The sequence below is a fragment of the Plecotus auritus genome, assembly GCF_963455305.1.
Source record: "Plecotus auritus genome assembly, chromosome: 7".
Lineage (NCBI taxonomy): Eukaryota > Metazoa > Chordata > Mammalia > Chiroptera > Vespertilionidae > Plecotus > Plecotus auritus.
Genome location: NC_137774.1, coordinates 33,919,571 through 33,941,480, shown reverse-complemented (window position 1 = coordinate 33,941,480; position 21,910 = coordinate 33,919,571). Strand labels below are relative to the sequence as shown.

At 44.9% G+C, this 21,910-nt stretch overlaps 1 protein-coding gene across 3 annotated transcripts in view; it reads left to right on the top strand.

The window, feature by feature from the left end:
* The first annotated feature begins 2 nt into the window (after positions 1-2).
* BLTP2 (bridge-like lipid transfer protein family member 2) overlaps positions 3-21,910 on the top strand; it is a 30,564-nt gene continuing 8,656 nt past the window's right edge. For 2 of the 3 annotated variants that reach the window (XR_013961311.1, XM_080682209.1), the window contains exons 1-26: positions 3-113; positions 932-1,055; positions 1,545-1,594; positions 1,898-2,045; positions 2,224-2,342; positions 2,577-2,637; positions 2,819-3,008; positions 4,403-4,526; positions 4,672-4,796; positions 5,039-5,106; positions 5,214-5,359; positions 6,013-6,131; positions 6,242-6,405; positions 6,551-6,809; positions 7,316-7,521; positions 8,760-9,846; positions 10,271-10,462; positions 10,599-10,801; positions 10,949-11,067; positions 11,179-11,399; positions 11,919-12,109; positions 12,252-12,351; positions 12,494-12,696; positions 13,564-13,858; positions 16,618-16,775; positions 17,055-17,261. Coding sequence is in view for 2 of the 3 variants with exons in the window: in XM_080682209.1 (XP_080538335.1) it covers positions 46-113; positions 932-1,055; positions 1,545-1,594; positions 1,898-2,045; positions 2,224-2,342; positions 2,577-2,637; positions 2,819-3,008; positions 4,403-4,526; positions 4,672-4,796; positions 5,039-5,106; positions 5,214-5,359; positions 6,013-6,131; positions 6,242-6,405; positions 6,551-6,809; positions 7,316-7,521; positions 8,760-9,846; positions 10,271-10,462; positions 10,599-10,801; positions 10,949-11,067; positions 11,179-11,399; positions 11,919-12,109; positions 12,252-12,351; positions 12,494-12,696; positions 13,564-13,858; positions 16,618-16,775; positions 17,055-17,261 (4,947 nt within the window). In the remaining variant the exon portion in view is untranslated. Of the gene's footprint in view, positions 114-931; positions 1,056-1,544; positions 1,595-1,897; positions 2,046-2,223; positions 2,343-2,576; positions 2,638-2,818; positions 3,009-4,402; positions 4,527-4,671; positions 4,797-5,038; positions 5,107-5,213; positions 5,360-6,012; positions 6,132-6,241; positions 6,406-6,550; positions 6,810-7,315; positions 7,522-7,847; positions 7,957-8,759; positions 9,847-10,270; positions 10,463-10,598; positions 10,802-10,948; positions 11,068-11,178; positions 11,400-11,918; positions 12,110-12,251; positions 12,352-12,493; positions 12,697-13,563; positions 13,859-16,617; positions 16,776-17,054; positions 17,262-21,910 lie in introns of those variants that run through there. The other variant, XM_080682210.1, reaches the window with a different exon arrangement.

Here is a 21,910-nt window from a genome sequence, read left to right as displayed (position 1 = left end):
CCAGGCCGGGCCGGGGCCAGGGCCAGGGCCAGGGCCGGGGCCGTAATGCCCCTGTTCTTCGCCGCGCTGTTGGCCTTGCTCTTGGTTGCTCTGTTCACCCTCTTCCTAGGCCGGTGAGGGGATCCCGGCTTCGGCGGGGTGGGGGGTAGGAGTGGAAGAGAGACTTAGGAGGGGGCGCGCGGGTGGGGGAGATAGAGGGAGGAGAGGGCTAGAGGGGACGGCTATGGCGGGCGGCGACTAGGGAGGGGTCGAGTGGGGGCGCTAGGTCGGAGCTGGTGAGGAGCCACTGGGATTGAGGAAGACTAAGGGAGCGGCGAGGCCTGAGATGCCGAGGCTGGGAGCTGAATCGGTGTGTGTGTGTGTGTGTGAGGAGGGGGGCCGGCTTGTGGTCTCCCTTTACCCCTCTACACGCCCCGGAGTGCCCCTTTCTCCGAACGCAAAGGCACCTGCAGCCTCGCTCTGGGAAGCCAGAACAGGTCTGACCGCCCTGGGGAGAGCAGCCTTTGAGCTGGCCGGGAGTGACCCCACAGTGCCTTCTTGCGGACATCTGTCTGCAGGGCGAAGACAGAGACCCTTTGGGGAGTATGTGATGGCACATCTGACAGGGCTGCCGGTACTTCGACTCCTGTTGGGGCCTCTTCTCTCTACCTCTGGGGTTCCTAAAGATTTGAGGGGTTGCTTTCTTTGTCTCCAACTTAGAAGGTGGAGTTAATTTGTCTGATTACATCTGGGTGGAGGGGACAGTCTGGGGCTACAGTTCTGATCATTGTGGCTCAATGTAAATGATAGAACAGTGTTTTGGGAGACTGGAGAGTTGCTCAGAAGACAGCTTCAGGATTTGACCCCTTGCAAGGGCTTCTAGGATCAGCAAGGGATAAGGGTCGCCGTAATTAGGAGAGGGTCCTATGAACTCACAGGGATTTTTCTGCAGGTGGCTTGTGGTCCGGTTGGTCACCAAGTGGTGTCAGCGGAAGCTGCAGGCAGAGCTAAAGATTGGCTCCTTTTTTTGGATCCAGAATGTCAGTCTTAAGTTTCAGCAGCACCAGCAAACAGTGGTGAGTCCTGCGGAATTCCCTGGGTATGTGAGTGGTGTTGATCCAGCTTAATTTCAACTTTTTTTAATAAATTCTGGGTGGCTTTTCTAGTTATCCCAGTCTTGTCACCCCTTTGCCAAGATGATCTTAGTTTGGGAATGCTAGGATTGATGTAAGTTGTTCGGTTAAAAATGCTTGTAAGGCAGTGTCCGGGGCACATAAGAACGATACAAAGGTAAAGCACAGAACAAAGATAACAGGAAATAGAAGAGCTTACTGTTCTAATTTAAGAGGGGAAACAGGGCAACCTATCCATAAAAGAGAAATACAAACATCATTGTGAGGAGCAGGATACAGTGTGGCAGAGAGAAGCCAATAGAAATGGATGGAGAATAATTAGTGGAAGGGTTATAGCACTCCCGCCTCTTCTTAGAACCTTTCCTGACTTGTCAAGCTGCTCATGCCTTACCTAGCGGCTAATGTACAAAGCTTTCTTCCATGATGTTTTAGGAAATTGATAGCCTGTGGATTTCCAGCAAACTCCTTAGCCATGATCTGCCGTGAGTATCCTATATCCTCACTCTTCCTTTGGGGAATATTTGGGATTGGTGTTTGTAGAATGAGATTCTTCTACACAGGCCTTAAAGAAGGGAAGTGGGTTCTTGGCTTGATGTCTCCTAGAAGCTATTATCTCTAGTGAGACAGATATTGATAACTACTATGAGACTATCCTCCAGGATTTGAGTTACTTTTTTCTTTTGAGCTACATTTTTAGGGAGGATGGGAGAGTGAATGTGAGGGAGGGGAAGAGACTGCTGTGGAAGGGATGGGCCTGATGGCAGTGAGGTTTCTCTTCTGGGCAGGCGCTATGTGGCATTGTGCTTTGGAGAAGTGCGTATCAGAACTGACCTTCAGAAGGTTTCTGGCCTGTTTGCTCCATTCTCCCAGAGCACAGGAGTGCAACAAAAAGAGCTGTCTTTCAGCCCAGCCTTACTGAAGATCATCTGTCAGGTGAGACTACTTCTCCCTTTTTCTTGGACTGTACTGGGAATGACTGGCTTTGGAATCAGGGGTGGATTTTTCTACTATTGGGGGGCATGATACTAAGAGCTGTCTCTTACTCTCTTTCTGTTAGAAAGAAGGGGAAGTGCCTTGACATTAATTACTGTTCTTTGTTTCTTCCTTCCAGCTATTCTCCATTCATGTAGATTCTATAAACATCATGGTTCTCAAGGTAGCTACCTCTGAGTCCTTGTGGCACATTCAGATCAGAGAAAGCAGCTTTCTTTTGGATAGTGATGGGAAAAGGTAAAGTCTGGGTAGAAAAGGGTCTAGTAGGCCCATTCTTGCCTTACAGTTGTTTCAGGCTGGGTGGATGCCTGGGCCTTCTTATCAAAGTGTCAAGTTCTTATTCTGTGCAATTTGAGGAGAGGCTGAGATTAGGCACTTCTGCTTGCCTTGTCCCTTCCAGCCAACAAAGCTTGATTGAAGGTAAATGGTGAGGAAAGGGGCCAAGTGCTTTTAATTTTTTTCCTTTCTCAGGCTAAAATGTGAGGTGAGCCTAAGTCAGATCAACAGCAAAGTTCTGAAGAGTGGCCAGTTGGTGAGTATGCCGTGGTCCTTCAGATGCCTTGTTTCCTTCTGGTCATAAGAAGGAGCTTACCCCGTAGATTCTGTGTCCTTATGGGCTTCTCTCAAGGTAGTATTCCAGACCACTGAATTTTTGACCCCAGACTCCCAGACTCCCTACACATACACACCTTAGCAGCTTATTCTTTCTGCAGGAGGACACCTGCCTAGCAGAGCTCTCACTGGCCCTAAAGCTGTGTCTAGAGGTGGGCATCAGGAGTCGGCAACTGAAGGCAATTAATGTGGATGTGTGGACACTCCATGCTGAACTGCACGAGGGCCTCTTCCATAGTCAGCTGCTGCACCAAGGCTCAAGCCTGGCACCCAAGCCTATTCCCTGTTCAGGTAAAGCCCCAGTCAGTGAGCTTCTTGGCTGCCCTGTTCTCAGGTTATTTTGGAAGTAGAAAAATATAGTGGTCTCACTACTCATTTAGGTGTGATTGGTTAGTCACCTTGGCCTTGGATCCTGAGGATAGAGGAAATAGGACATTTGCTTGTGGTGGGTAAAAGAACCAACGTTTAGTGGGTAATTATCATAAACTAGAGGCCCGGTGCACGAAATTTGTGTATGGTGCCGGGGGGAGGAGGTTCCCTCAGCCCAGCCTGCACCCTTTGCAATCCGGGACCCCTCGCAATCCTGGACCGCTGGCTCCTACTCGCTCACCTGCCTGCCTGCCCAGTCGCCCTAACTGCCCCCCACCCTGCCGACCTGGCACTCTTTACTGCCCCCCCTGCCGGCCTGGTTGTCCCTCACTAACCACCTTGCTGGCCTGGTCACCCCATGCAGCCTGCTTATTCAGTCATTTGGTTGTCCCTCACCCCCCTGCCAGCCTGGTTGTAGGCAGCCATCTTGTGAGGGCACAATGGTCAATTTGCATATTACCTCTTTATTATATAGGATTATATAGGATTAGACCTGTACTGTGTGCTTTATACACTGAGTGGCCAGATTATTATGATCTCTGAATGCATAATAATCTGGCTACTCAGTGTATATCCTATATAATAAAAGGCTAATATGCAAATTGTCCCCTTGACCAGGAGTTCGACTAAGCCAACTGCCCATGTCCCCTACCCCTGGCCAGGCTGGCCAGACCCCATGCATGAATTCATGTACCGGGCCTCTAAAATACACACACACACACAGAGTGGCCAGATTATTATGCGTTCAGAGATCATAATAATCTGGCCACTCAGTGTATATGTTCTCTCACTAAATCCTCAGCATTGCACCAATGAGAACACTGAAGCCTAGGAAGTTTAGAGATTTTTTTTTTTCTAAATTATAAGAGAAAGTTTATTTAGAAAGTCACAGAGATAGAAGTGAGTACTAGAAGAAGTGGGCTCAGGAAGCAAATTACAGAGGCAAAATTAGGGGGCCCTTGGAGCTTAGGAGAGAGAAGGGGAAAGACTCGGGCAGGCTCCTGGGAGGGAGAGACCCTAGATAGGTATTTTGACAAGTCACACAGCTAACTGATATTAAACATGGGGTTTAAATTATTTAACCCTAAGTCCATATTCTTTCTATTATACCAGTCTGTTCCCCATACTATTTTTTAGACTCTGGGGAACGAATTACAGCACGTTCCTGAATCTCTGGGATATTTGCCTTTTAGCCTAAGATTGGGCATTTGCTTGGTCTATTTTATATAGGAGCTTTTGTTCAAAAAGGACAGGGCATTTTTGGAGACTTGAGGGTGTTAAGGATTCATGGCTTTTGTATTCATTCATGTTTTCAGACGTGACAAAAAACGTGGCTGAGTCAACTCTGCCTGGCCTCTACCTCCTTCAGCAGCTGCCAGACCAGGTGAAGGTGAAAATGGATATCACAAGTGTGGTGCTGTCCATGAATAGTCAAAAGAGGTGAGATCTCTTCTGCCACAGAAGCGTGGAGAGTGATAGTTGGAGCTATATGTAGCGTATATGCAGCAAGTAGCTGCACTGAGCTTGTCTATGTGGAGAATGGGAATTCCACATATTTCTAAGCTAGAGTCCGTTTCTGGTTCAGGCATTTGAATTGGACGCTGAAGCTGTTGCATTTCCTGTACCACCGTGATGAGGATCAGCTGCCCCTTCGTAGCTTCACAGCAAACTCTGATATGGCACAGATGAGCACTGAACTCCTACTAAAAGGTTTGGGTGGGGATGCCGGTACTGAGAGAATGGGAGGACCAGACACTCTTTTCCGCCACACACCACATGGTCTTCTTAATTTAAGATCAGTGGGGAGTGGGAGGAGGAAACCATACTGAGAGAAAATAGCCCAAACTCTTGAGTGTTGGTAACAACCTGCTCAACTCCTTGCCTGTCTCTGACACTCGCCTAGTTTTACCTTTTGCTCCTAGAGTTCTCTGATCTGTCCTCTGCCCTTACAGATGGGTTGTTGCTGTCCCAGAGCCGCCAGCGCATTGTCTGCCTCAACTCCCTCAAGGCTAGTGTGCAGGTATAATGACTGTGGTATCAAGAATTACTCCTTTCTCTGTTCTCTTCCTAAATCATTGCCTTATGAGATAAAACCCAAGTTCATAGTTCTGGTGTTCTCATTTATAGGTAACTACCATTGACCTCTCAGCCTCTTTGGTTGTGAACACTTGTATTATTCATTACCGGCACCAAGAATTCTCTCACTGGATGCACATGCTAGCACTTGAGACCCAAGGGTCTAGTTCATCTGTTCTTAAGCAAAGGAAAAAAAGGTCAGTGCAATCTTTTTCAATTACCATTTCATCAGATGGATTATTTTGGTTTAAAGTGGTGTCTTATGTGAAATACGTATTTGACTATTTGATCTTTCTAAATTTCAGTTTCAATGTCCCAGTCTCAATAACAAGCCTATTTTATATATCTTCCCCATTAGATTAGGCTCTTTAATGGTAGGATGATGTCCTCTTTTTTTATGTCCTCAGTACCTAGCACAGTACCTTATACAAAATAAATGTTTGCTAAACTGAACTTAAATGATGAACAGTATCTTGTCTGCCTCAGGTCATATTAGCAGTGCCATATCTCTCTTTTTGTAGTGCTTGCATTGTGTTGCATAGAAAACTTAAGGTTAATAGTTTGGAAGTGATGCTTCTTGCTTGTAGAAGTTTGAATTCTGTGATATGCTGATGTTCACCATATATGACCTATGAAATGGCAGTTTCATATGATTCAACCTAATATCTTTCTGGCATTCCTGCAGATTAACTGTTGGGAGTAACACTGAGCTGACTAGTTCAGTTTTTTATTTTCTAGTTGTATCCGTTCCTAAAAATCACAACAAAACTCACGCTGATTTTTGAGAGCTTCCATGATAGGAAGCTGCAATTCTTTCTTTATCAAACAATGATGTCTTATCCCTATACAGAACTTTCCCCCAAATCCTGGCTCCCATCATCTTTAGCACTTCCATCTCCAATGTCAACATTTCCATTCAGCTTGGAGATACACCGCCCTTTGCCTTGGGATTCAATTCCATCTCTCTGGGTAAGGCTCTGGGATGTAAAAGGAACAAGACCTGTTCATTAGTGGAGCTGGACCCAATTGATGGTCTCAGTGGTTCCATAGAATGCCTCTCTCCTGCCTTCTTTGTTTAGATTATCAACATCTGCGGCCCCAGAGTATCCATCAACGGGGCATCCTAACTGTGGACCACCTCTGCTGGCGGGTGGGCAGTGACTCTCACATTCAGCGGGCACCCCACCCACCCAATATGCATGTTTGGGGTGAAGCACTTGTCCTGGACTCTTTCACACTACAGGTAGGTGAACAGGGGCCCATGCAGTTTCCTCATCCTGCCCTGCTTTAGAGCAGGTAGCACCTTTTTGGCAGCAGGCAGTGCATTAGGGCATTACAGAACTGTGTGTCTGCATGCTCCTAATGGAGTCCCTCTGCTTCTTTTCCAGGGTAGCTATAACCAACCTCTGAGCATGTCCAGCACCCAGTCGGATACCCTCTTTCTTGATTGTACCATCCGAGGACTGCAGGTAGAAACCTCAGACACCTGTGCCCAATGTCTCTCTCGGATCTTATCCTTGATGGGCCCACAATCTGGGAAGTCAGCAGTGTCGAGGAAATCTTCATTCGGGGAGTCTGTGTCATTACTGTGGAAGGTGGACTTGAAGGTGGAGGACATGAACTTGTTCACCCTTTCTGCCCTCGTTGGTAAGTAGGACAGGGAGTCTATACCGAAGTGGGTAGTTTATAACCTAAGCACATTATGCTGATTCAATCTGTTCCTTCTAATTTAATGGAGCTTATTATTTGGAAATTTTCTGAATTAGAGGATGAAATGCTGGAATTAGGCTTCTTGGTATTTCTTAAGGGCTTATAAAAGGAAAGTATTAAGCAAGATATGTAAGAAAAAGACAGCCTTGATGTCTGATCAAGAGAATGAGATGCATGTAGTGTTTGTTTGTCTTCTTTTTTTCCTTGTGTGATTAGTAACTTGTATTTCTGGGCAATTTGTAGGAGTTAGGGAACTGCTTTGGCCTTGCCAGAAGTTTAGGTTAAGATGGGAAAGGGAAATTTTCTCTTAAACATGAGAAATGAAGTTAGGGAGGTGTGGGGAATAAAGATAACTAGAGTGAAGAGAGTAACAAAGGAGAGTGAGGACTGAAGTTGCCATTAGAGAGCTGAGAATCAAGGCTGGCATGGTTTCTGGATGTTAGGTGCTTCAGAGGTCCGACTAGACACACTGACTGTCCTGGGAAGTGCTGAAACCTCCACTGTGGGTATTCAAGGACTTGTGCTTGCACTGGTGAAGTCAGTTACAGAGAAGATGCAGCCCTGTTGCAAGGCTCCTGACATCCCTGCTCCAGTGCTCAGCCTCTCCATGCTCTCCATCACCTATCACAACAGCATCCGCTCTCTAGAGGTAATGCTTCTGTGGGGAGGTTGAATTACATTGGGTTTTCCTTAGACTTAGAGCATTTCCCAGTCTTTTGAGTCATGTAAAACTCATCTGTGAGAAACAGCACCTTGTGTTCTTTTTTCCTGGTTTGTTCTAAACATTTTTAACTCTTCATTATAAAATTTAAAGTATATGTAAAACTAGAGAGACTTTGTGGACTTTCGTGTATTCATTCCCAGCTTCAATAATTAGCAGCTTATAACCAACTTATTTCATCTACACTTCTACCAATTGTTCCTGCCCTCTGGCTCTGGGATTATTTTGAAGCAGATACATAATATCCACTGTAAATATTTTGGTGCATAGCTCTGAAAAATAAGGGGCTTTTTAAAGATCATAATCTTGTGTCATGTTGCTGAAGCTCTCAGCTCATCCATACGCTGGAAGATGGAAGTGCTGGTAAGTTTTCAGAGGCTTTTCAGTACCTTTCTCTCAGGGTATTAGATGGACGTGGGACCCTCTTAGGAGGAGAGTGGGATAGCTTCCTGTTTGTTAGACTTCAACTTCCTTTGGAAACTGAAGAGTTTCCTTTTCAGAGGCTGGAACTCAAAGGAATTTTTCTGTTCTGGAATTTAAATTTCCTCTGCTCACTTAGATACTCAGAACCAATTTTATTTTTCAAGCTGCTCCCTTCTTTGAGGCATACTTTCACATAAGTCAGTTTGCTGTATTGATTTGTGTGTTCATTACTTTTTATACTAGAATTTAGTAAAAATGTGCATGAAACATTTTCAAATTGATTGTTGCAGTGGTTATGATACAGTGTGGCAGTTATTGAAAGAACTTATGAGCAGAAACATAAAAAATGGTTTAATGAGTATGTGCTGTATATACTGGATATACTTTGGTAGGTGCCAAATAATTAAAACACATGGCCTCTACTCACAGACAGCTTAGAACACAGTTGAGGAGAACTTTAGTGTGAGTGCTCTTAAGTGCTCTTGGTGCTAAGAACACTGCAAGGGACTAATTAATGTGGTTACTCAGGAAAGACTTCTAGGTCAGTGGTCGGCAAACTCATTAGTCAACAGAGTGGCAAACCGCAGCTCGCGAGCCGCATGTGGCTTGCGAGCCGTGGTTTGCCTACCACTGTTCTAGGTGGAGATGGTTCTTGGGTCATATATGCATGTATAATAACCCCTGTCATATCTTCTGTTCTGGGACATGGTAATTGACAGATCCTTTTCTCTTGCTTCCTAAAGGTTCAGTGTGGTGCAGGGCTTACTTTACTCTGGAGCCCCCCAGATCACATGTACTTGTACCAGCATATCCTGGCCACCCTGCAGTGCCGAGACTTGCTAAGAGCCACTCTCTTTCCTGAGACTGTTCCACTCCTTGCACTAGAGACTCCATCTGAGCGAGAAGGCCAACCTCCCGAACCATCTCCCTCAAAGCGGTTGCTAAACCTGACACTAGAGGTGAGCACAGCCAAGCTGACTGCTTTTGTAGCCGAAGACAAGTTCATTACTCTGGCTGCAGAAAGTGTGTCACTGAGCCGGCATGGAGGTTCATTTCAGGCTTACTGCCCAGAGCTGGCTGCTGGTTTTGATGGCAATAGCATTTTCAACTTCAAGGAGGTGGAGGTGCAGCTGCTACCTGAGCTAGAGGAGATGATCCTTCACCGGAACCCCTTGCCTGTGCTGCAGACCCTCCGGAACCGTGTTTGGCTCCTCTCCCTCGGCTCAGTTTCAGTGGAGTTTCCTTATCAGTATGATTTTTCTCAAACTCTGGATGAGGCTGTGGGAGTTCAGAAATGGCTTAAGGGGCTCCATCAAGGAGGAACTCATGCTCAGGCCTCTCCAAGCCCTGCCCCACTCCCTCCTGATCTACTTTTGAAAGTTCAGCACTTCTCATGGGTTTTCCTGGATGACATTTTTGAGGTGAAACTTCGAGATAATTATGAACTGATGAAGGATGAAAGTAAGGAGAGTGCCAAAAGATTGCAGCTGCTGGATGCCAAAGTGGCTGCCCTTCGGAAACAGCATGGGGAGTTATTGCCAGCCCGCAAAATTGAGGAGCTCTATGCCTCTTTGGAACACAAAAACATTGAAATCTACATCCAGCGCTCCCGTCGACTCTATGGCAACACACCCATGCGCCGGGCATTGCTCACTTGGAGTGTGGCAGGGCTAGAGCTGGTGGCTCTGGCAGATGCCTCCTTCCATGGGCCTGAACGTGTGATAGAGCAGGTTCGAGAGCTTGATCCAGGCAGCCCTTTTCCTGCTGAGGGAGTAGATCATGTTATTCAGTGGTGTCGTATGCTCAAGTGCAGTGTCAAGACTTTTCTGGGTAAGTCTTTATTTGCAGAGCCTGGTGTTTGCCCTTGGAGCTCCAAGGAGCTCTTTGAGTGATTACAGAGAAGCTTGGTTATATTGGGAACTGTGGCTGTTTTTGGATGGGTGAAGTGGGATGGGTGTGGGCTCTTCATACCTTTCTTTGTTCCTGAATCTCACCCTGAAACTACTAGGCTAACTTAAAGGAACAACTAACTCAGTAATCTTCAGGGTTAGTGTGGCTCTTAGATCTGTGTTATTCCTCTCACCATCTGTTCAGGGTCTCAATGCCCTTTTTCAGCTTTTCTGCCATCTACTAGGTTGTTTTTTTCTCAGTTGAATTTGTAAAATAGGTGGGTAAAAGTAGTGGCAGGGGGGAAAATGCCTTAGTATGCTGACACCGTCCCCTGAATAGCCAGTGTGTATCTTTCTTATAACAGTTCGGATAAGAGACTACCCCCGGTACCTGTTTGAGATCCGTGACTGGCGGCTGATAGGTCGACTTGTGGGCACAGAACAGAGTGGTCAGCCTTGTTCCCGTCGGCGTCAAATCCTGCACTTGGGGCTACCATGGGGTAATGTGGTAGTAGAGAGGAACATGCCCCCACTCAAGTTCTACCACGACTTCCGCTGTGAGTAGAGGAGGGCAGTTGGTTTGGGATGTTGTGATGGCTGGGGTAGAAGATGCGCTGAGGCCCTTCTGCAGTGAAGGAAGAGGAGAGGGATGAAGTTGTGTAACAACCTGTACCCTTTGCTCCTCTATCCCAGCGGAAATCTTCCAGTACACAGTAGTATGGGGCCCATGCTGGGATCCAGCCTGGACACTGATTGGCCAGTCTGTGGACCTCTTGACGAAGCCCTCAGCAGACCCCAGCCCACCCTTGCCATGGTGGGACAAGAGTCGTCTTCTGTTCCATGGGGACTGGCACATGGATGTTGAACAGGCGAACCTGCACCAGCTGGCTACTGAGGTGAGGGTTCAGATGAGTGGTTTTCTTATTAGGATGGTATGGTTGGGGCTTGTACAGCATTTGGGGGAAGAGAGAAAGGTACTGATTTGGGAGATGAGGGTGGTATTCTTATATATGTCTCACCCAAGTTTTTTGGGGTGGTTATAGGATCCATACAACACAACTGAGAATATGCACTGGGAGTGGAGCCACCTGTCATTTCACTGGAAATCTGGGCAGTTTGTATTCAAGGGTGACTTGGATGTCAACGTGAGAACAGCCTCTAAGTGAGTGGAGAGATGGTGGGGCTTTAACAGGACTCAGGGTGGAGGGAGTGGGGAAGAGCCAGGGGTCTATAAGTGACTGGGGCACTGAAAATTGGGATTGTTGTGAGGCAGGTATGATGACTGCTGCTTTCTGCACCTGCCTGACCTCTGCATGACACTGGACCTTCAGTGGCTATGCCATGGGAACCCCCATGATCACCATGGTGTCACTCTTCGGGCCCCAGAATTTCTGCCTGAGGTGCCCTTGGGCCAGCTCCATGACTCCTACCGGGCCTTCCGCTCTGAGAACCTCAATCTCTCCATCAAGATGGATCTGACTCGGCACAGCGGGAGTGAGGCTTGGGTCTGGGACAATGGGGAGGAAGAGCTGGGAGGGTGGGCTTTGACACTGAGGACTTCAGCTCAGTCTTCTGGGAAGGGAATAGGGAAAGGGCAAGGGAGAATTTCAAAATATAAATTTCGAAGAGGGTTGCTGAAAGCAAAGAAGTTGGATCTTTGAAAAGAGAGGGTGTTGCCCTGTCTGGTTTGGCTCAGTGGATAGAGATCGGCCTGCAGACTAGAGTCCCAGGTTCGATTCCAATCAAGGGCACATGCCCAATTGCGGGCTCGATCCCCAGTAGGCACATGGATGTTGAACAGGTGATTATCTCTCATCATTGATGTTTCTATCTCCCTTTCCCTCTCCCTTGCTCTCTGAAATCCATAAAATTAAAAGAGAAGGTGTTGAGGATATTTAGTGTGAGGCTGAGTGCTGTTTGGGTTTTTAAATCTAGAACTTGAGCTAAGGAAGGATTTTGCTTCATCTCTGTTTTTTAACTGTAGCTAGGAAATGTCTATCCTTTCCTTTGCAGCAATATCCCAGCCCCGAATTCTGCTATATAGTAGTACCCTGCGCTGGATGCAAAACTTCTGGGCAACTTGGACTAGTGTCACAAGGCCTATCTGTAGGGGAAAGCTCTTCAATAACCTGAAACCCGGCAAGAAGAAACTTGGCCAGCACTACAAGCAGCTTTCCTTTACTGCACTCTTTCCCCAGCTACAGGTCAGGCTCTGACATCCCTGCTGACATCTTCAGTTCTGTTCCCCTTTCATTGTTTACTTGTTGTTTTTTTTTTTCTTTCCTGGTCTCTTAATCATCTCTCCAGTGCCATTCTTCATTCAGTGTTAAGTTCTCTTGTTACCAGGTGCATTATTGGGCCTCATTTGCTCAGCAGCGGGGTATCCAGATTGAGTGCAGTCAGGGTCATGTCTTCACGCGGGGAACTCAGCGGCTTATACCTCAAGGTAAGGTAAACAACCCCTTTATTTCTCCTAGCCTATTCCTTGTCCTTTTTTGCTTTCTCAATTCCTTTCCCTTTCTCTCTTTCTGTCCCACACTATTCTTCTGTGCTGGTCTGCATGGACTCTGTATGCCTCCTTTCCTCAGCGGGCACAGTGATGCGGCGCCTCATCTCTGACTGGAGTGTGACCCAGATGGTTAGTGACTTAAGTCAGGTGACTGTTCATCTGATGGCCTCACCCACTGAAGAGAGTGCTGATCACTGCCTTGATCCCTTGGTAACAAAGACCCACCTACTGAGCCTGTCCTCCCTCACCTACCAACGGCATAGCAATCGCACAGCAGAGGAGGTACCGCCTGAAACAGTCTCTTTACTACCTTATTTCTATCAGTACCTATCTTAGTCTGCGAGGGCTACCATAACAAAATACCATAGACTGAGTGGCTTAAACAGTACTAATTTATATCCCACAATTCTGGGAGCTGAGAAGTCTTAAGATCACGGTGCTAGCATGGTCAGGTTCTGGTGAGGGTTCTCCTCCTGGCTTGTAGATGGCTGCCTTCTCTCTGTGTCTTCACATGGCACAAAAAGAGTACAAGCTCCCTATTTCAAGCTCTCTGGGCACAAATCCCTCATGAGGGCCTCACCCTCATGACCTAATCTAAACCTAATTACCTCCTATAGGCCCCATCTCCAAATACCATCACATTGGGGATTATGGTTTCAAAATATAAATTTGAGGGTGGGGGTGCAATTCAGTCTATAGCAATACGTTTTAGACTAAGTCCCTGGTAATGTTCCTAATTATATTCCAAGCATATATGTCATTACTCTATCATACACTCGCTTGAATCAGCTGTATCAGCATCACTCTTTTTGAAGATTACTTTTCTCTTTCTCCTTCTAAGGACAGTTTCTTGATAGAGTACAACATTCCCTAGCACTTTATTTGTTCCCCCAACCCCGAATTAAGGAAGGATTTTAAGTTGAAATTCTCTGGGTCATTTAAAATACAGTGGATATATCTAATGTACATGCTAAAACCACTTAGTTTTTCTTTCTCCGGGCCTTCCCCCTTATCTTTCTCCAGGGCCTTCTTATCTCCCCCAGAACAGGTTTTGTATTCAACAAGATGTTTTCTTATCTTTGCATTTGTGGTCCAGGAGAAATGGTGGGGATTTCCATGCTACCCTGAGGTTCTCTTCCTGTTTCTTAGGAACTCTCTACTCGAGTTGGGGACCCTGCCTTTCATACACACCAGCTGCACTTGGTAGATTTACGGGCTTCCTGGACAACCACTAATCGGGACATTGCCTTTGGTTTATATGATGGCTACAAAAAGGCAGCTGTACTCAAACGAAATCTCTCTACTGAAGCCCTGAAGGGGTTAAAGATTGATCCCCAGATGCCAGCCAAAAAGCCAAAGCAGAGTGTCCCAACCAGTGCTCCAGCTCCACCTCCTGTCAGCAGTCCCAGCTTTAGTGGACAGCCAGATAAGGGGTCATCAGGAGGTAAGATAGGACTCCATTGGTTTAGGTTTAGAACAAGCATGTCAAACTCACGGCCCACGGGGCGGGCCACATGCCTCATTTATTTGGCCCATGTTAGCCTTTGAGTTTGACATGCTTGGTAGAATATGTACATTGGCTTGGACAGGAGTTTGAAAAGCGCTAAATCATGGCTGGTTCCATCTACGTGTAGTGATGAAACCATTATTTTTCCATATCAGGCCACCCAAGTCTTACATAGCATTGATATAGGGCATAAAAGGGTCTGGCAAGGAGGAGGATCAGGAAGAAATGGTGGGGCCAACACAGGACGAATAAGGGAAAGAAGCAAAGAATTAGAGAATTGTTTTGTGTTTTGATGAATTATTTTGTTTAGTCAACAAATATTTATTGAGTACTTAACAGGCACAGAGCGCTGTGCTGGGTTCAGTGATAGATACAGAATGAATAACAGTCTGTGTTCCTTAACAAGTTGTCATATCTGGATGAGCTAAGATTAGTTCATTTATTCACTCAGTCACTTATTCATAGATTCATTTTAGTTTTATTGAAGGTTTATAATATACCAGACATGACCCTAAACCTTAGGGATACAAAGATGGGAGGAATCTTAGAAACTAGTAGATATAAAGATATGCAAATTATTATTTCATTATGAAAATGCTTTGTAAGAATGTTCAAGAAGAAAGTATTTAAATCAGCATAGGGAAGTCAAGAAAGCCTTCATGGTGAAGATGATAATGAAGATGGGTCCTTTTAAGTATATATTTATATATTTTTATTGATTTCAGAAAGGGAGAGGGAGAGAGAGAAACATCAATGATGAGAGAGAATCTTTGATCGGCTGCCTCCTGCATGCCCCCACTGGGGGTTAAGCCAGCAACCCGGGCATGTGCCCTGACCAGGAATTGAACCGTGACCTCCTGGTTCATAGGTGGACGCTCAACCCTTGAGCCACGCTGGGTGGGCTTACTCATCTTTTAATATCCATCTCAGGGGCTAAGCGTTGACCTATGACCTATGCGGGAGGCAGCCGATCAAAGATTCTCTCTCATTGATATTTCTATCTCTCCCTCTCCCTTCCTCTAAAATCAATAAAAATGTATTTAAAAAAAGATTAGTAAGAGTTTTGACAGGTGAAGAAAGAGGAGAGAAGGGCATTTTTAGGGAGAGGGAATAAGTACAGACAGGTGCAAGTTCATGGTGAGTTTAAGAACAAGAATAAATGCCACAAGAAAGAAATTAAAGAATATGGAAGTTGTTTTTGACTGTAGTGAAGGAGGGAATGCACTCAGGGAAGGTTTTATTGAGGAAATAACATTTGAGCTGGACCTTGAAGGCTTAGTATGGTTTGAACATGTGGAATTGGGGAGGAGATGGGCATTCAAGACAGAGGGAATATACTGAATAGGAGTGGGGTTGGTAAAGCTTAGTGTGTTCAAAGGAGAGTGAACAGTCTATTTGGTTGGCATAGAGAGTAGCTAAAAGAGAGGAGTGAGAAGATGCTGTTAAGGAAAGCTGGGGGTAGATTATCAAAATCATTTCATGCAAGGCTAAGGAGTTTTTGGTCCTTATTTAGTAGACAGTGGTGAACTACTGAAGGTTTTTTAATAAAGACGTGTCATCATTAGAGTTTTACTTTTAGGAAGATAAATCTGGCAATGGTGCAGAGGAGGACTGGAGAGGAAGGAACTGGAGGTGGGGAGACAAATTAGGAAACTATTGTGGTGTCTCAACAAAAGGCAACAAGGGCCTGAACTAGGTAGAGGCAATGGGAATGAAGATGAGGGGATGAATATATAAGAGATTTGGAAACTGTTTGGAAAAAGGAGTTAAAACAGGAGAAAAACGAAAATGAGGCTAAACAGGTTTGGGAAGGTATAGAGTTGTTGATTTAGACATATTGAGTTTTTGGTGCAAGTAGTACATCAAAGTAATGTTTAGCAAACAGCTGGAAATGAGGGTTTAAAAGCTTAGGGCTAGAGATAGAGACTTGGGAATTATAGGATAGAGCTAAGAGTTCATGCAAAGGAGATAATAATAATTGCTTACTGTGTGGCAGGTACTCTGCAAGATACATGTCTATATTCTATTAAATTCTCTCAACAACTTTATGAGATAGTTTCTGTTATTTTACAGAGAAGGAAACTGAGAACACAGGTTAAAGCAAGCTGCTGAGGGTCGCCATCAAGTAACTGGCAGAGATGGGATCTTGAACAGAGGCAGACTAGTCTAATTCTGGAGACTGTGCTTTTAACCATAACACTGTCAGACAAACTCATTAGAAGAAAGAGTAAGAAAGGGATGGGAACATGCCAAGGATAGACCTTAGGAGATACTTATTTCTAAGACCTGGGGAAGGAAAGGCTAGAACACAATAGCACTGATGGCAAGAGAGTGGTTTCATGTGGAAAGGAGTGGTTGACAAACAGCATTTAAAATAATTTGAAATTAAAAATAAAGGAGCAAAATGGGGGGCAGTGGAGATCCTAATCTAGAGGTGGATGTGCCTAAGAGAAAAGAATGCTACCACTTTACATAGTTTCTCTTGGGAATCTGTTATTTTTATTAAAAGTTAGGGAGAAATGAAATGACAACCCTTATTTTACCCTCAGGGGCCAAGGGGTGGAGTGGGGTGGGCTGGAGTTGCAGATTAGGGAGAATACGTCCTAGCCCTTGCCTAGCTAGAGAAACTGAAGGAAGATCAGTTTGGATGTTATCCCTTTGAAACTGACTTTTCCCGCTTCCTATTTCTCTGCCAGGTGCCTACATGTTGCAGAAGCTGATTGAAGAGACAGATAGGTTTGTAGTGTTCACAGAAGATGAGTCAGGTGTGAGTGACCAGTTGTGTGGCATAGCTGCCTGCCAGACGGATGATATATATAACCGAAACTGCCTAATTGAGCTGGTCAACTGCCAGGTATCATCTCTTTACCAGAGCACTTGGACACTGGGTTAGGTCATAATCATGTGTTTACCTTCCCCTACCTCTAAATAAGAATGGGTGAATAGAACTCCAAAACATTATTCCTTCCAGTAGGTATCAGGGATAACCACTCCCTACAATATCTAAAAGCCAGTAGAGTTCACTCAGTAGGCCAGAATTAGACCCAGCTGCAGTTATTGGTACAATTCTCTAACTAATCTCATCTTTCTTGGTGGCTCTGGTGCTATGACTCTGCTTCTGTCTCTGATATAGATGGTTCTTCGTGGAGCAGAGACAGAAGGTTGTGTCATCGTGTCTGCTGCTAAAGCCCAGCTGCTGCAGTGTCAACATCATCCAGCTTGGTATGGTGATACATTGAAGCAAAAGACATCCTGGACTTGCCTGCTGGATGGCATGCAGTACTTTGCCACCACGGAAAGCAGCCCCACTGAGCAGGATGGCCGACAGCTCTGGTTAGAGGTTAGTCAGCAGGGCTGGGAAGGCCCATTACATCCCTTTTTCCATACTGGGCCCCTTCCAGCAGAATAATTACAAGAATCTTGACAGTACATATTGCTACCAGCTTAGCAGAAGAATGATAACACCTTAATGTAGGAACTGTAGCTCTGGTCTGTGTCTGTGAATACACAGATTTTTATTTTATTTTTTTAAATCTCATGCTGTTCTTTTCATCGCAAGAGAAATTCTCTTTGCCCAGCACTAGAATAAAATGGGTTGGAACTTCTTTTACTTTTGAAAAGTTTATTGACCCCATTAATAATATCACACTAATCAGCAGGCAGCTTGAAAACAGGCAGTAAGTCAGAATTTTATTTTTTTTAGAAGTAGGAATTTTTTTTTTAATTTATTTTTTTAGAGAGAAAGGGAGAGGGAGAGAGAGATAGAAATATCAATGATGAGAGAGAATCACTGATAGGCTGCCTCCTGCACGCCCCCTACTTGGGACTGAGCCTGCAACCCAGGCATGTGCCCTTCACCGGATTCAAACCCAAGACCCTTCACTCTGCAGGCCGATGCTCTTTCACTGAGCCAAACTGGCTAGGGTGTAAGTCAGAATTTTAGATAAGCGCTCTGTCTTTTCTCTGATCACTCTATTTAAAAAAAATACACACACACACACACACACACTCGCTCTCTCTCTCTCTAGAGGCCCGGTACATGGATTCGTGCACTGGTGGGGTCCCTTGGCCTGGCCTGCGGCTCTCCGAAATCCCCCTAGGTGTCCCGGATTGCAAGAGGGCACAGGCCAGGCTGAGGGACCCCACCGGTGCACAATTGGGCCAGGGAGGGACCGTGGGCCGACACTCTATCCACTGAGCCAGATTGGTTAGGGCTCTGATCACCCTTAATGAAGATGACTGAGTGGTTCTTTAAGCAAGGCAATAAGTTTGATTAGAAAGACTGCTTGTCCAGGAGTCAGATTATGGGAGTTCTATTGCCAGCTTTGCCATGATAGTAGCCTTGAGCAAGTCACCTTTATTTGTAAAATGGAATTCTAATACTTCATTTTAACAAGATTGTTGAAAGGATTAAATGAGAAAGTATTTTGAAAAATATAAAGCTTCATTCAGATGGAAAATAGTCTTTTTTTGGTCAGTATGTCTGGGGAGGTATGTGTAAGATAATCTTTTTGTTAGATGGTGAGATTGTGAGCAGTGGATGTAAATTTTCAGTTTCTTGGTAAAATTTGTACTATAATTTCTAGGATATAATATTATTATTGGGAAATCTAATGGTTATGAGATGTACCTAGTCAATATTCTGCATTGTCATTACTTATTTAACAGGAGTTAAGTGTTCACGTTGTGCTGGGCGTGGTACACCAAGTGAGTTACTACATCTAGCCATGTCTGATAAGGACCAATGTGATAACATCTTTTGCTATTCTATTCATTGGGATTAAAGCTTATCCCTTCTTTCTTCTTGGCTACTGCTTCTTCCTCCAGTGACCTTAGGGCTCAATACCAGGAAACTTCTAGTATAATTATTATAAGAAGTAGTAAGCATTTCATCAGATGTCAAGCCAAGTAAGGGTCAGGTTATTGATAATATGAGAGGACATGCCAATATATTACAGCTGTAGTTCAGTCAAGCAGTGCTCTTTCCAGTAGTCTCAGAAGGTAGGCACAGAAGGTGTTAACTATTCACACAGCATGAGCTATGCAAGTTGTACCAACCTGGCATTTTCTGAGCCTCTGCTGCTTTTAGGTATGCCTTCTTTTGCAAGTGAACCCTTCTTTTCCCCCTCAGGATGTGATGTTAATATTAGATCGGAATGTCCTTGGCTTAGATGAGAAGGCCTTTGATCTTGCTTTTACTATATAAATTTTTGTGTGACTTGACAGATCTGCTTATGGTTTATATCACTCATTCTATTATTCAATTTGACTTCAGCTAGGCAGAGAGTCAAACTAATTCAGTCCCTTTCCCTGATGGCAATAATGTCAGCGTGATTTGTCTGAAGACAGAAAATAGCAAGAACACAAAAACATGAATACCAAAGTGGGTGGGAAATTTAGTTTTTGATGAAAATTTTACTCATGACATGATTTGATTTTTCCCAACTTTTTTTTTTAATAAATCTTTATTGTTCAGATTATTATAGGTGTTCCTCTTTTTTTCCTCCCATAGCTCCCCTCCACCTGATTCCCCACCCCACCCCACGCCCTTACCCCCCGCCACTGTCTTCATCCATAGGTGTAAGATTTTTGTCCAATCTCTTCCTGCACCCCTCACACCCCTTTCCCCCTGAGAATTGTCAGTCCACTCCCTTTCTATGTCCCTGATTCTATTATATTCACCAGTCTATTCTGTTCTTCAGATTTTTTATTCACTTGATTTTTAGATTCACTTGTTGGTAGGTATGTATTTGATGTCATTTTGTTGTTCATAATTTTTATCTTTACCTTTTTCTTCTTCTTCTTAAAGAATACCCTTCAGCATTTCATGTAATCCTGGTTTGGTGGTGATGAACTCCTTTAGCTTTTTCTTGTCTGTGAAGCTCTTTATCTGACCTTCAACTCTGAATGATAGCTTTGCTGGGTAGAGTAATCTTGGTTGTAGGTTCTTGCTGTTCATCACTTTGAATATTTCTTGCCACTCCCTTCTGGCCTGCATAGTTTCTGTTGAGAAATCAGCTGACAGTCATATGGGTAACTCCCTTGTAGGTAACTGTTTTTCTCTTGCTGCTTTCAAGATTATCTGTCTTTTGCCCTTGGCATTTTAATTATGATGTGTCTTGGTGTGGTCCTCTTTGGATTCCTCTTGTTTGGGGTTCTGTGCGCTTCCTGGACTTGTAAGTCTATTTCTTTCACCAGGTAGGGAAAGTTTTCTGTCATTATTTCTTCTCATAGGTTTTCAATATTTTGCTCTCTTCTTCTGGCACCCCAAAAATTCGGATGTTGGTACGCTTAAAGTTGTCCCAGAGGCTCCTTACACTATCTTCATATTTTTGGATTCTTTTTTCTTTTTGTTTTTCTGGTTGGGTGTTTTTTGTTTCCTCATATTTCAGAGCTTTGGTTTGATTCTTGGGGTCCTTTGATCTACAGTTGAATTTCTGTATATTCTTTATTTCGGACAGTGTATGCTTAATTTCTGACTGGTCCTTTTCCATTTTTTTGGCATTCTCATTAAGGTCCTTGAAGGTCTCACTAAGCTGCTCGGAGGTCTCATCAAGTTTCTCGGCGGTTTTTAGAAGATTCTTGAGTAACCTTATAAATGTGGTTCTGAACTCTATGTCGTCCAGTAGTTTGCTTTCCTCCATTTCTTTCATTCGTGACATGTTTCTTTGTCTCTGCATTTTGCTGCTTCCCTGTGTTGATGGAGTGGCTTTGTGTGGTAGGTGACCTATAGGGGCCAGTAGCTCAGCCTCCCTAATCACCTGAGGTGGACGCCTTTGGTACACCCCTTTGTGGACTGAGTGCAAAGTCTTGGTGTAGTTAAGCCTTGATTGCTGTTGGTACACTGGGAGGAATTGACCTCCAGGCCAATTGGCTGTGAGGACCCGCTGTGTCTATAATGGAAGAACTGCTGTGCTGGAGACACGCTTATGGTGCAGGACTTGTTTCAGTGGGGCTTTGGTGCTCACTGAGTCTGCCTCTTGAATGTGTCACTTATGGATGTGAGTAGTTGAAATCTGGTGTCGTCTCACACTGACCACTAGGTACACTGGCTTCTGGATCTCCAATGGGGTGCAGGTCAGCTACTGTCTGAGGCCACCCAGCAGGCGCTACAGCGAGAACTACAGTTTTTCTCCTCTTTGCTTGGGGTTTGGAGGTTTTGGAGCTGTCTGACCTGGGGTGCAAGTTTGCTGTTAAGCTGCGATAGGGCAGGCCATTTATATGCTAAAGCCGCTGCTTGGAGCTTGGGTGGGTTTGTAGGTTGTGCAGGGCGGGGTCTCAGGGCGTCACTAGGCTAGGGCATGGCAAACAGCGATGGCTGCCAGTAAGCCGGCTCTGCGTCTCTGAGTTTCCAAGTCCCTGCGTCCCGCGCCCCAGTGCAGTAAACAATTATTCCTGCGCTCAGCCCTGCAAGCAAGCCACCCTCACTTTCTGACCCAATGGCAGACAGTCCAGCTTCTCCCTATAGGAGTTTGGGTCCCCCGCGTCTCCCCAGAAACTGGAGTTCGGAGTAATCGGGAGCTTGTCTCCCTTCGGGTTGAAAAAAGCAGCGCTCCCAGTCGCCCGCCGCTAGCCCGATACACGCACCTCTGTACCTCAGCTTTTCAGCGCTTGTGCATGTCTCAATGCTCTTTTCTCTTTCCTTCTAGCTATAGAACTTCCACTCGGCCAGCTTTCCCGTGGTTCTGGGTGTTAGACGTTTTGTCTTTTAGTTGTAGTTTTGAAATTGTTGTGCGAGGCAGCAGTTTAGGTGTTTACCTACGCTGCCATCTTGGATCCTCCGACCAAATGTTTTCCCCTCTTACTAAGCTTTTTCTCCCCCCAACTTTTTAAGTTGTGATAAAATACACATTAACATAAAATTTACCCTCTTAACCATTTTTAAGTGTACAGTTCAGTGGTATTAAATACATTCATAATGTTATACAACCATTACCACAATCCATCTTTTTCTTTTTTTTAATATATTTTATTGATTTTTTTATACAG